Raw genomic sequence first — 12,556 nt, 5'->3', positions numbered from 1 at the left:
TAGAGTCTGTGTGATTTCTCTTCACCTTTTCTTCATAGTGTCAAAATGGTTGTCTTGCTTGATATGTTTGCTTGGTATCAAGGCCAGACAAAGAGGGACAGGTTAAGTTGGTCATAAGTATCTTCTGACTGGAAAACAAACCCTGAGCAGGAAGTCTCCCCTCCACTCTGAAACCACCTTTGTATTTAACTGAGGCCAATTATAGGTCATAAATCCCTGCCTGCCATCTGCAAGGAGGACTGGGAAAGCAAGAACTGGCTATCATGATGGATTTGTCTGGTACCAGCCCAAGCTAAGTGACAATTCTCTGATCATAGACGATAAAACGAATAGATATTCATAGAATTTGGCACTTGCTATGGACTATCGACTCTTGAGATTTCATTTATAAGTTCCTCTCCAGAGTCTCTCTCTCTCTCTCTCTCTCTCTCTCTCTCTCTCTCTCTCTCTCTCTCTCTCTCTCTCTCTCACACACACACACACACACACACACACAGAGAGAGAGAGAGAGAGAGAGAGAGAGAGAGAAAGTATCTTATTCATCATTGTGTCTCCAAGTCTCAACACATGAATGTGTTTAGTAAGAAGACTACCTTATTAAACACATTCATAAATATTGAAAGCCTAGTTTGAATGCCTTTCACATCTAAATGAATTACTTTGAGAGACAATCCAGTTTTCTTCTTTTCTTTTTATACCTCTCTTAAGATGTAACAATCAATTCTTCATTAGTTTTCTGTTGGATGGGTAGAATCACTCACCAGCAAATATAGTCAGATCAGCCTTGGTGAGTGCAGGCCCATGTTGTCAAGTTCATGACCTCCATCTCTACAAACATGGCCACATTGTTCATGGTCCATTAGTCAATGACAGGATGGTCGGGAGAGAGGCTGACTGTCCACAGAATGGGTCACACTATCTACTTGGTTACTGACCTCCGCCTCAGCTAAAGTCACCCTTTGATATCATTTACCTGGGACAAAGTATCTTCACATTGTTTTCCTATTTGGAGCGATCTCTCCACATACCTCTTCCCCCTAATGTCCTTGTCACCAATTTTTCAATCATGTTCTTTCCAAGTACCTGACCATCTAGCCAAACTATTGTTATAGCCTATGAATCAGTGAACAGTTACATATCTGGCCACTTCTCCTTCCAAACACAATGTATGGCCATGTGTACTGCCCAAAGTTCTGTACACTGTGAAGATGTCCCTTCAGCAGTATAGTTCAGAGATGTCCAGGAAAGAGATTGCAATACTGCACCTGGCCACTTCTGGGTGGCGCCTGCCTAATGTGCAGAACATCAGTAAACTAGGACCTAGTCTTCTCTTCCTCAGTCAATCAACCACAGGGAACAACCCATGGGGCCAAATGCTTGGCAGCAGACTGCATTATTAACAGGAGTAGAAACCACAAGCGTTTGGGCAACTTTATATAACCTTCTTGCGCTTTCAGGACCTCGTGGGCTGAATAGTGTGTATACCACTTCCATTTTATAATAGACTGTTGCTGTGCATGTCCTACTTATGACTTTGTGGGTCAGATACCACCTAGCTCATGATGGGCACCTCAGATTACATGGTAACTTGGTGGCCCATTGTCAAATGTACAGTTTCTACTAAGGCTCAATATTAGGCAAACAACTCTCTCAAAGGGAGAATAGTTGTCTGCAGATGATGGTAGACAATTGCTCCAGAATCCCAAAGGTCTGTTCTGTGATTCACCTATAGGAGCCTGCCAAAGGCTCCAAGTAGCATCCCTATCTGCCACTGACAGCTCAAGTGCCATTGGGTTCACTGGATCATATGATTCAAATATAGAGCATACTGCACAGCAGCCTAGACCTGTTGAGGAGGCTTCTCTTGTTCCAGGCCCCATACAAAGCTAGCAGCTTTTAGAGTTATGAGTCATGCTACCATAAAAATCACTTTGCCTGTGCTGCCCATTATAGGTTAGGCCATTATGGAAATTGCTTTGTTTATCCTGCCCATTATGATAACTACAATCACCTTGCCTTTGGTGATTCAGTGCTGCCAACTGGCCCCTGCTACTTTGGAGCCCAATTAAGCACATTGCATTTCATTCACCCAGCTGAGCATCAGTGTCTCTAATCCCGAGGTCTGACACAAGGAAAGGGGCAACAGCAAAGTTCTTCATATGTGCTGGTACCCCTCTTCACCATTTTGTTTCTTATAGAATTAGTGATGGGAATGTCTTCTGGGCCTTCCCATTATAGAGGATTAGGTTTTACACATAATACCCACTCTAGCACTGCAATTTCCTTGAGACTAAAAATTTCTTCATCAATGCTAAGCCATGTAATATCAGGCATCTCCAGTTACTTTTCAGCCTTTGACAGCCTTTGACAAATGTTTTAGCCAACCATTTAAACTTTTGATACTCCCTATTTTTTTTAACTCTGTGAACTTCCATAGTAAACCTAGAATCTCCACTCCATGGTCCCATATCAATAAATTCAGCTGATCCAGTTTTATGTTCTTTCTACCATTATCTCATGCCCTTAAAATACATTGCCATACATATTCCCCTGACTTATGCTTGAAGGAATTAGCAAACTCACTAGGCTCTTAAGTAGTGTAGTGCACCCCTCATGGACTATACTTTCTCTCTCTCTCCTGTAGGAGCCTGCTTAGCCTTAAGTCTGGTTGTAGGTCTAGGGGAAACTATTTGTGAGCTCTGAGGGATACCAGTATATTATCTTGCCTGTCACTTCCTTTAGAGAAAGTCACTACTGATTTAGCAGACAATAAAGAATTAATTTCCCCAGTCAAAGATGAAAACAGCAACATTTCTGGGGGTGAGGAGTGAGTACATCTTCTGCTGAGGGTGGAGAGGCTACTTCTTCAGGTGAGATAAAACCTTGAGAGTCTGAGGGTTCAAAGTTCTCAGCTTCAATAGGGTCCTCCTACACATCCTCATTCCAAGTTACAGGATCCCATTCCTTACCAGTTAATGTCCTTACTTTAATCACCACACCCTCCATGGCTGGAACTTGAATTTTCACCATAATTCAGCTAACCTTAGGGCTTTGGTTTTCTTGAGCTCTGTGGCTGTTGGAGAGAAGATTCTCTTCCAGGGCACACTTAGAAAAGTTTAGACTGAGCATCTGGGGCCAGTCAGTTTACCATGAAGTTCATTGTTGTCCTTCGCTGTATTCTGAAATGCTTAGAACTTGGTTAATTTTGTCATGGAGTTCATTCTTTTCCTTTCTCAATTTATCCAGAAATGCTAGGAGCAACCAACCAGCATCATCATTTTCCTTATTTTTCTACAAACTGTCGAAAGTTTTATGCAGTTACCAAATCCATTGTCTCTCACAACTAGTGAATCAGAAAAATCAAATGCTTGTGTCTCCCTACGTCTGTAAAATAGTTCACACCATGGGCTTTCAGTACTCTCCATGTTTCTAAGAGAGGTGCTGGCAAATTGGGAAGCCTATTCCAGATACTTCTAAAAAGTCTTTATACTTCTTTTGGTCTAGAACCACTTAGTCTTGTTCTCTAAAGGAACATAGTTGATAGAATAAATATTTCTAGATAGATAGATAGATAGATAGATAGATAGATAGATAGATAGATAGATAAAGGGGATTTATTAGAATGGCTTACAGGCTTTGGTCCAGCTAGTCCAACAATGGCTGTCTACCAACAGAAGGACCAAGAATCCATTAGTTGTTAAATCAGTGATGCTGGATGTCTCAGCTGGTCTTGAGTATAGGCCAGAATCCCAAAGAAGTAGGTTCTAAAGCCAATGAAGGAATGGACTTGCCAGTGAGAGTGAGAGCAAGCAGACAGACAGCAAGCTTCCTTTCTCCATGCCCTTCATATAGGCTGCCAGCAGAAGGTGGCACCCACATTAAAGGTGGATCTTCCCCCCCTCAAAAGATCTGGATTAAAAATGGGCCTTCCCAATGATAATTAAGGAAAAAAAAGTCCCTCAAAAAGGTATACCCAGTCACTTGAATTTCAGATATAGTCAGTTGACAACCAAGGATAGCCATCATATAATATTTATAAAGCACATAGAAAAGGCTTGTTAAATAAAAATAAATAAAATATACCTTACTCTTTTCTTTCTGACCCAGGCCCAAGTTATTGGGTCCTGATGAGCGAGTTTCACAGAGTCTGTTTCCAGCTCCCTCTCCCAGTAAATGTTTTATGAATGAATGACAACTAATCTAATCTACAATGAATGAATGATAATTAATCTGCGATGAGTGAATGATAACTAATCTATAATGAATGGATGAATATAACTAATCTGTAGTTATCTCATAGAAGTTATCACAAGTACCCAGAGCCTCTTAGATGCTTGGTCCCCAGTAGTGAAGACTGTTCTGGAGTGTGCTGGAACCTTTAGACTATGGATTCTTGTTGGATAAAGAGAATCCCTGGGAGCTTTAAATTTTAATAGCTTGGCCTCTTCCCTATTTGTTATTTGATTCTGACTGTGACACAGTATGTACTAATGGTCACTTCATACTCTTGATGCCATTCTTCCCCTTCGTGACTGACCACAGCCTTTAAACTCTTATTTACTATTCTGGTTTGCTTTTCTATGGCTATGACAAAACACCATAACTAAGAGCATCTTGGAGAGGAAACGGTTAAATTCATCTATTACTTCCAGATCACAGTTCACCCTGGGGAGAAGAGAAATCAGGGCAAGCACTGAAGGCAGGAACATGGAGGGACACTGCTTACTGGCTTGCCCCCTCTGACTTGCTCAGTTAGATCTCTTATAAAAGGAGGACCACCTGCCAGGTGTGGCACTACCCATAATGGGTTAGGCCTTCCCACATTAATCATTAATCAAGAAAATGCCAACACCATCACCACCCCACTTGCCTACAGGTCAATTTGATCGAGGCTTTTTACTTTTTCAATTACGGTTCCTTCTTCCTGGGTGACATCAAGTGAACAAAAACCATATCAGCATGCTATACAAGTCTCTGAATCTATGTCTGTGTGACCTCCTAAGTGGTGAATGTGACCTTACTGTTAGGTAGGGTAGGGCCTTGAAAATATGTTTTCACTTTCTTTCTCTCCTAAATATGTTATCATGGGCTCTCAGAATATCTGCTAAGTCCAGGGTGTTGTTCTGAAATCAAATAAAAGGTTGTGGTCTACACAATGGCATGAGCACACTTCTGGAAAGTGAGGCCATGATCAAATTAACACTGGAACATCTTTGTGAAGTAAGATGATACAGTAAGTAGCCTCAGCATGGATTATGCTACCTCTACTGTGGCTCCATATTTATTCCACAGGCACTCATTCCCGGGGAAGATGAAATAAATTTTGCTGAGTATACCCTGGACCACCTCCATGGAAAACAGTCCTGAGATCACAGAGAAATTTTATAAAATATCACAAGAAACGTCCACTAAAAGAAAATTTACTGGAATCTGGGGAAAGGTTGGCAAATGCTGACTGGAGACAACAAAGCCAAGTTTCATTTGGCCATCTGTTATCTCTGTCTGAAGCAGCTCAGTGAGGGGGGCTCCCTCAGGGCCCCTCCCTCCACAACAGAGTCAGAGCTGACTTCAAGCATAATAACAGGGCTTCATTACTGAGCTGGAGCCAGAACCTTTAACAATAGCAGTAACAATGGTCACCACTACTGACTAGTTACTCAATGCAACACACTGCAGTAAGACCTTCCAGGAATTGTCTGTACATGGCAGTGAACAAGCCACCAAGGACGCAGGCATATATTTTCAAAGTCATTTCAATAGTATCTTCTCTCCAGAGTCCATCAATTTCTGAGATCTTTCTCTGTTGGCTCTCTTCAACACTTTGACAGCAAACCCACATCATAGCAAATTCTAACTTTGCTGCTGTAGGCAAACACTCCAAGGAAAAGAATATCAAATAAATAAATCCTTTAGACAGAAGAGGATCAAGTGCTTAGGGGATTGGGAATGGTGTTTCTGGAAATGTTCATATGGTTTTCAAAGAAGTTTAGAAGTGATCGGTGAATTACTTAGGACTTTGATACCCCAAAGTCTGAAATGCCAGCACATGAGAAATTTAATTTAGATTTCTTTAACATGCTCTCTCTTGATAAGCGAGCATTCAGTATATAAATGGGATGCAACATGACTGCCAAATTGCAACGCAGAATGGAGAAAATTTGTCATTTTGAAATGCTAAGGGAATTCTTACTAACAGCTTTCTCATCTTGTAAAACTATTATTTTTCTGAACCATAATATGATTTATAAGCCTCAGCTGAATTTTATGCTTTTGATGGGAATAGTCTCAAAGTAAAAAACGAATTTTCTCAGAATATAAAATTCTCTTAGGAGCCGACCAAATGAGGGATAAAGTGAAAAAATTTCTATAGCTGAGTGGACCAAAGTCTTGATCCTTGTGAACACATTTGCGCACGGATGTTTGTCTACCTCAGCAATAGTGCCTCATTTGGACTTCTTCTTGCTCTGAATAATTTCCAGGGTGACACCAACTATCCGAATACTACAACACTGTCCTAGGTCCAGTTTCCCCACCCCATGTACCCTTAGATCCCCTCAAATCTTTGCCACATTAAAGGAGTCTGTATCCAACACTGGCCAGATGGATCACCTCACACCCAGTAGCCCATCAGTCTTGGACTCTTCTCCACAAACTCTTGTTTCTCCTTCTTGAATCCTAATGTTGAAATGATAGCAAAATATATAGTAATATTTATCCCCACTCTCAAGGAGCTTATAATCCAGCACAGGACTCAGGGAAAGAGCAAGCAGTTACAGCATGGGTTAGCAAGTGCTGTGCGTGGACTATCCCAAGACCACTGGCTCTTAGGAAAGACAGCCAGGATCAACCTGAAAGCAGGAACATCTTGGTTGGGTATGAATCAGATAACTTGTGCGTGCGTGCATGTGTAAATGCTTGTGGAGGCCAGAAGAGAGCATCGAGTTTCCTGGGGTGGTGTTACAGGTGGTTGTGAACTGCCTGCCATGAGTCTGAGATCTGAACTTGGTTTCTCTGGAAGTGCAACTAGTGTTCTTAGCTGTCATGACAACTCTCCATTCCTATGTTGTTTTGTTTTGTTTTGTTTTTTTAAGATAAAGACTGTGTTTTAAAGGGATCGAGTTACCTTACATTTTATATAGTCTCAAGGGGTGAATAACCTGGACAGGTTCTAGGAAATACACACCTTCCACTCATGGCTCTATAAATTTTTACAATAGTATTCTTCTTAAGATAGGGTAAGTATTGTTCATGACCATGCTTTGAAATAATAGATTCCACTACTGTTGTCTTATTCACAGGAAATTGAAAAGCACCTGAGGCATTCCTTACAGGTGCTTGTGAAGTTGACTATGGGTGAGGTATTTAGCTAAGATGAAATAACATCAAAATTCTGGAAGCCCGGGAGCTTGGTATGCAATGGTGACAGATGAAGCTGAGGGTATTTCAAAGGAATTATAAAAAGTTTTCAGTACCATGTTAGTGTGTTATCATGGTGTACTTTGTAGAATGTCCCCTTCAAGCTGATATGTTTGAACCCCCAGCTAGTGGTGCTGTATCAGGAAGCTGTGGAACATTCTGGATGTGAGCTTTGCTTCAGGATGTGGGTCTTTGGAAGGCAGCCTTGAGGCTTGTAGTCCTGTCTGGCTTCCAGACAGACCTCTGTCAACAGTGCACTAAGATGCAAGCATGTGGCTGCCACACTTCTACCTAGTCAGAGCCCCACATCTCCATGCCTTATCTGCCATAATGAACTAAGTTCCCTCCAACTGTTAGCTGCACAGACCACTCTTCCTTTGCACTGTTCCTCGTTAGATATTTTGCCTACGCAATGAGAAAAGAGAAAAGAAACTGTATCAGTTAGGGTTTCTGTTGCTGCGATAAAACATCATGACCAAAAGCAACTTGGGGAAGAGAGGATTCATTTCATCTTATAGCTCATGGTCCATCATGAAAGGAAGTCAGAGGAAGAGCTTGGAGGCAGGAACTAATGCAGAGGCCATGGAAGAGTACTACTTACTGGCCAGTTCCTCATGAGTTTCTCAGTCTGTTCTTCTTATGCACCCAGGACCACCAGCCCAGGGGTGAGCTGGGACCCCCCCACATCAATCAATCAAGAAAATGCCACAGAGCTTATCCTACAGACCAGTCTAGTAGAAGCATTTTTCTCAGTTAAGGTTCCCTCTTCAAAAATGACTCTACTTGTGTCAAGTTGACATAAAACTAGCCAGCAGAGAAACTAATATTCCTACTGGCCAGTCATTTTCAAACACTTATTGGAAGAGAACTTTATTGAAATTAAACTTGATTTGCCTGGGACCGCTATACCATGTGACTCACACCAACCTATTATCACTCATATTGGCCCAAGTGGTCTTTTGAAAGAACAGATCTGGTTACCTCAGTCCTGGGATATGCCCTTCAAAGACATTTATTAAACTTGTAGTAAAAGGCCATCATCTCCCAGCAGGGCTTGGGTGATGGACATGGTAATGGGCTCGAGTACCTCCCTACTCACCTCTCATCATCTCCTTGACTTTCTGAACATGAATCTTCCAGCAAGCTCATGTCCCCCTCTACCTCAGGGATTTTATAAACAATGCCCTCTTCTTTTCTTCTCCCCTGTAATTGTCTGGTTAGTGCCTTCTCTCCCAGTCTCAGCTGAGCTATGCTTTCTCAGGGAAGCATTTCCCAGCTTAGTCAGGCTTCCCTGCTGCACTCTGTAGATGTTTCCATGGCAGCACTCAATCACCGTTAGCCTCAGTCATTAGCTGTGGGTTTGGTTGTTTCATGCTTCCCCCTCCTGTGATGTGAACTTTGAGAGTGAGCTGACTGGTCCCGTCTCTGTTGTTCAAGATAATAGCCCTGGTGCCCTCCTCGGTGCCAGCCTCTAAGCATGCCCTCTGGCAATAATTTGTTGAAAATGTGCCCATAAATATTACAAGAAGACAAAAGGGAGGAGGATTGTGTGGTTGACATGAGGAGGGAGCCCTCCACTGAACCAGAACTGTGGGTCTTAGGCACTTCCTCGGAGGTCTACTCTTTTCCCTCCTGCAGGGTCCCCCAGGCACAGGAGAGGGATACCCTGAAAAGCACTGCTGTAGGTGGCAGGGTGCTCTTATGAGAAAAAGGCTTTATTTTTTGGCTTTGAGGTGGGGATGACTATTATTCTCTCAGCCTGAGGGAACTTCCCCACTTGATGGTCAAGAGAATGGATAAAACAATCAAAGCCATTTTGTGTGTAGACAGGAAGCATATTTCATTTACTTATTTCAACATCTTGTCTCTCTTGGTTGGGGAAAGCTGATCAGAATTGTATTCTTTTGTGCAATATTGGATGTAGCATAGACATTTCTTTGGAAAGTCATCTTGGCCTTTGACCAGACCATTGGGGAAATGGTCTCTACTCAGTACAGATCCCCAAGGAAAATGTGGGCAGTTCCTAGGTCTGGGATCATGGGAGTCAAACAGTTATTCAGTGTGGTCAGCTATAATGGAGTCAAGGGATGCTTTTATCTGTTAAATAGGGTGAATCGAAGTGAAAATTACCTTTTGATTGAGTAGCATTGCTGAAGAAAATCAATAGAAATGGCTGGAGATTTATCGGCACCAGCTCAATTTTAAGCATCGTAGACTCTTAAATTGCTGGAACACTGGGTTTCAGGATCCAACCTTTTCAAGGCCAATGGAAAATAAACAAGAGAGTGAGTTAAGGGAGAAGCAGCACATCTGCTCTATCCCAGAGGAAAGAGAAAATATGTGCTGACCAAAGCTAAATCATTTGCAACCTCAAAATATGTGTTCTAAATTCTTGGAGCCCACGCTTGACGTGTTTAAGAGAGAAAGACCACAGCTGACATTGTCTTTGTTCAGAGTGCAGGAGATGGTTTTGTCTAGACTTTCAGAAATGATATAGAATGACATTTTTAGAACAAATCAAAAATTTATTTTTAAATCCCTCTTTTCCTTTCAGGAAAGGGATTTGACATGCTTCTAGAACCTGAATGTGGGGAATCTATAAATGGCCTCCATCATTTAATAGAAATAGAAAGGTAAAACAAACCATTGAGAAAGGATGCTGAGAATGTCATTGGTTCAGCTTCTTACCTCGATAGCAGTGCCATCAATAATAACTCAGTATCTAATGTGGAGAGGGTGATTTCTAGGTACCTGCTAGGCTGTTGACATGGATTTCCTGACAATACCATGGTGCAGGTATTGCTTGCCTGTGGATGGATGAAGAAACAAAAGCATAGAGAGTAGGAGGAATAACACACAGAGCCACCAAGCCATGAGTGACCAAGCACAGGCTGTGTTTGATTGTCCCTCCATACCTGTCCACTCACCACTGTGTTGATGTCTTCTTTCCCCACAGGGCCAGTATCGTACAGAAACGCATTATTTATTTTCAAGATGAGGGCTCTCTGACCAAGAAGCTGTGTGAACAAGGTAAGAGCAAGCCGGTGGGGAGGGGCAGGTGAAGGGGAGCTCTTTCTGTTTAAGCATGGCTACAGGAATTCAGGCACTGGAGCCCTCCGAGTTCCCCTGGGCTCTGCCTCCTCACGTAGCTCTGATTTTTAATCTGGCTGTGTGCTATGGATAATTGGATCTGCCTTAAGCTCTAATTACTCAGCTTGATTCCCTGGGTAGGAGATAATGTACCTTATATTGGTGCTGTCTTCTTATTTTTGTGAAACAGTGATTATTCTGAAGAGGTTCCTTGGAATAATTCACAGGACTTAATTAAGGAATGCACAGTTGTGTACCTTTAAAAAGCCTACAGTGGCTCTCTGGGATAATCACCCCCCCAGAACTTGTATGGAGTCTGAGTAATATGGCGGATTTTCTCCAAAAGAGACCAGTAGAAGGTAGGGATGTCAGGGGTGGAAGGATAGGGGATACTAACCTTGTGATTTTACCACGTTCAAGTCTCTGGTGCTCAGATTGCAAGTTCATAAACCCCCTCTCCTCAGATTGAAACATCCTAATAAATGTCTTTATTCTGGTACTAAGGAATAAACCCAGTGCCTTGTGAGTGCTAGGTAAGCACTCTGACACTGAGCTACACCCTGCCCAGGCCTGGAGCATACTAATGAAGTAGACTGGGTGGGGAGGGGGTAGAAAAGGGGCCTGGGTTCAGAACAGGCCTGGACTTAGATCTGCATCTATTGCCTCCCCCAGCCGTGTGATTTAATAATGCACAATAGGGCTGTGAGATTACTCAGTGAGTAATGCTCTTACCATGCAACTGTGAGGTCTTGAATTCAAAGACCCAGAATTCAGGTATAGCTGGACATGGAGCTTCAAGTCTGGAATCCTACCATTCATCTGTAACATACAAGATGGAAGCAGAGGGAGGATAGGACAATTGGCCAGAAATCTACAGATGAAAACAAGAGATCTGCTTCCAAACAAAGTGGAAGGCAAGGGCTGACACCTGATGCTGTCTTCTGACCTCCACATAAGTGCTACAGCATGCCAGCATTCACAAACACAAACCCAGGCATGCACACACACCATACACACAAGATTGACTGTACATGCGCATTGACTTTGTGTGTGTGTGTGTGTGTGTGTGTGTGTGTGTGTGTGTGTGTGTGTGTGTGTACATGCACAGTAGCTATGGCTGTGTATATCCCAAAGTTTGTTCATTAGTCTGTTGTTAAAAATAAGACTTTAAAAAAATAAGACTTTAAACATCTTAAGTGGTTAGAAGTTATTAGATAACTCAATGAAAACAGAAAAAGCTCTCTAATTATACAGCTTAGCTATCTTACTTCTATTCATTTTTGCATAATTTTATTTGCCTTTTCAGCAATTAGTTTTTGTTCAGAAGGAATAATCCACTACAACTATAGCAAGTCATAAACTACTAAGAAAGGTTGGAAAGGGTTCTGCTGGGGAAATAATAAAATAATCGCTAATAATTTTGAGTGTTTGCTACATGTCAGGCACGATTCTAAACACCTTCTATTCATTAATTATGTAATCTATACAATAGCCCTGTATGGTAAAGGATATTGAATCAACGCTATTGTAGATGAGGAGCCTGAGATGGAGAGAGTTCAAATAGCTTTTTACAGCCAGCAATGGAGGACAGCAATTGACACCAGGAGCCCATGCCCTGAACCACTGCCCCCTGTCAATGTTGCATCCTCCTATGGTCAGTACTTTCCATCCCTGTCTATAACAGAGCAATGCACTATCTTCTTATTTTAGAAAAGCTACAGTCAAAATGTTGAATAAACATTTGTGGAGAGAGTTAGCTTGGCATCAGGATGGGAGTTCTAGACACTCTGGCCAAGACCCTTACTAACTTCTTGGTGAGCACCACTAGACGTGGGATGAGGTCTTCCCTCCAAGCCACTTAGCTGACAAATGGTTCAGTCTGCTTTTCTCCAAAGAAAGAGAACTTCTTTTTCTTTAGGCTCTTGGTTCCTAAATGACAACCTCACTCCCCACCCCCCTCCATGAAATTATACCCAGTTCCCATGAGCTTTACTCCAGGGTGCTCTGACTCACACATAGGCTATGTCATGATCTTTCCCTGTAGGTAGCT

The 12,556-nt window shown here is 42.2% G+C and overlaps 1 protein-coding gene across 1 annotated transcript in view; it reads left to right on the top strand.

Moving 5' to 3' along the window:
* Window positions 1-12,556, top strand: part of Spon1 (spondin 1) — a 277,092-nt gene that overhangs the window by 103,428 nt on the left and 161,108 nt on the right. The window contains exon 4 of the mRNA XM_027410130.2: window positions 10,373-10,446. Within this exon, the coding sequence (XP_027265931.1) occupies window positions 10,373-10,446 (74 nt within the window). The remainder of the gene's footprint in view (window positions 1-10,372; window positions 10,447-12,556) is intronic.

The sequence above is a fragment of the Cricetulus griseus genome, chromosome 3 (assembly GCF_003668045.3).
Source record: "Cricetulus griseus strain 17A/GY chromosome 3, alternate assembly CriGri-PICRH-1.0, whole genome shotgun sequence".
NCBI classification, from domain to species: Eukaryota; Metazoa; Chordata; class Mammalia; order Rodentia; family Cricetidae; genus Cricetulus; species Cricetulus griseus.
The sequence above is the reverse complement of the archived record's forward strand: the minus strand, read 5'-3'. Positions and strand labels throughout refer to the sequence as shown.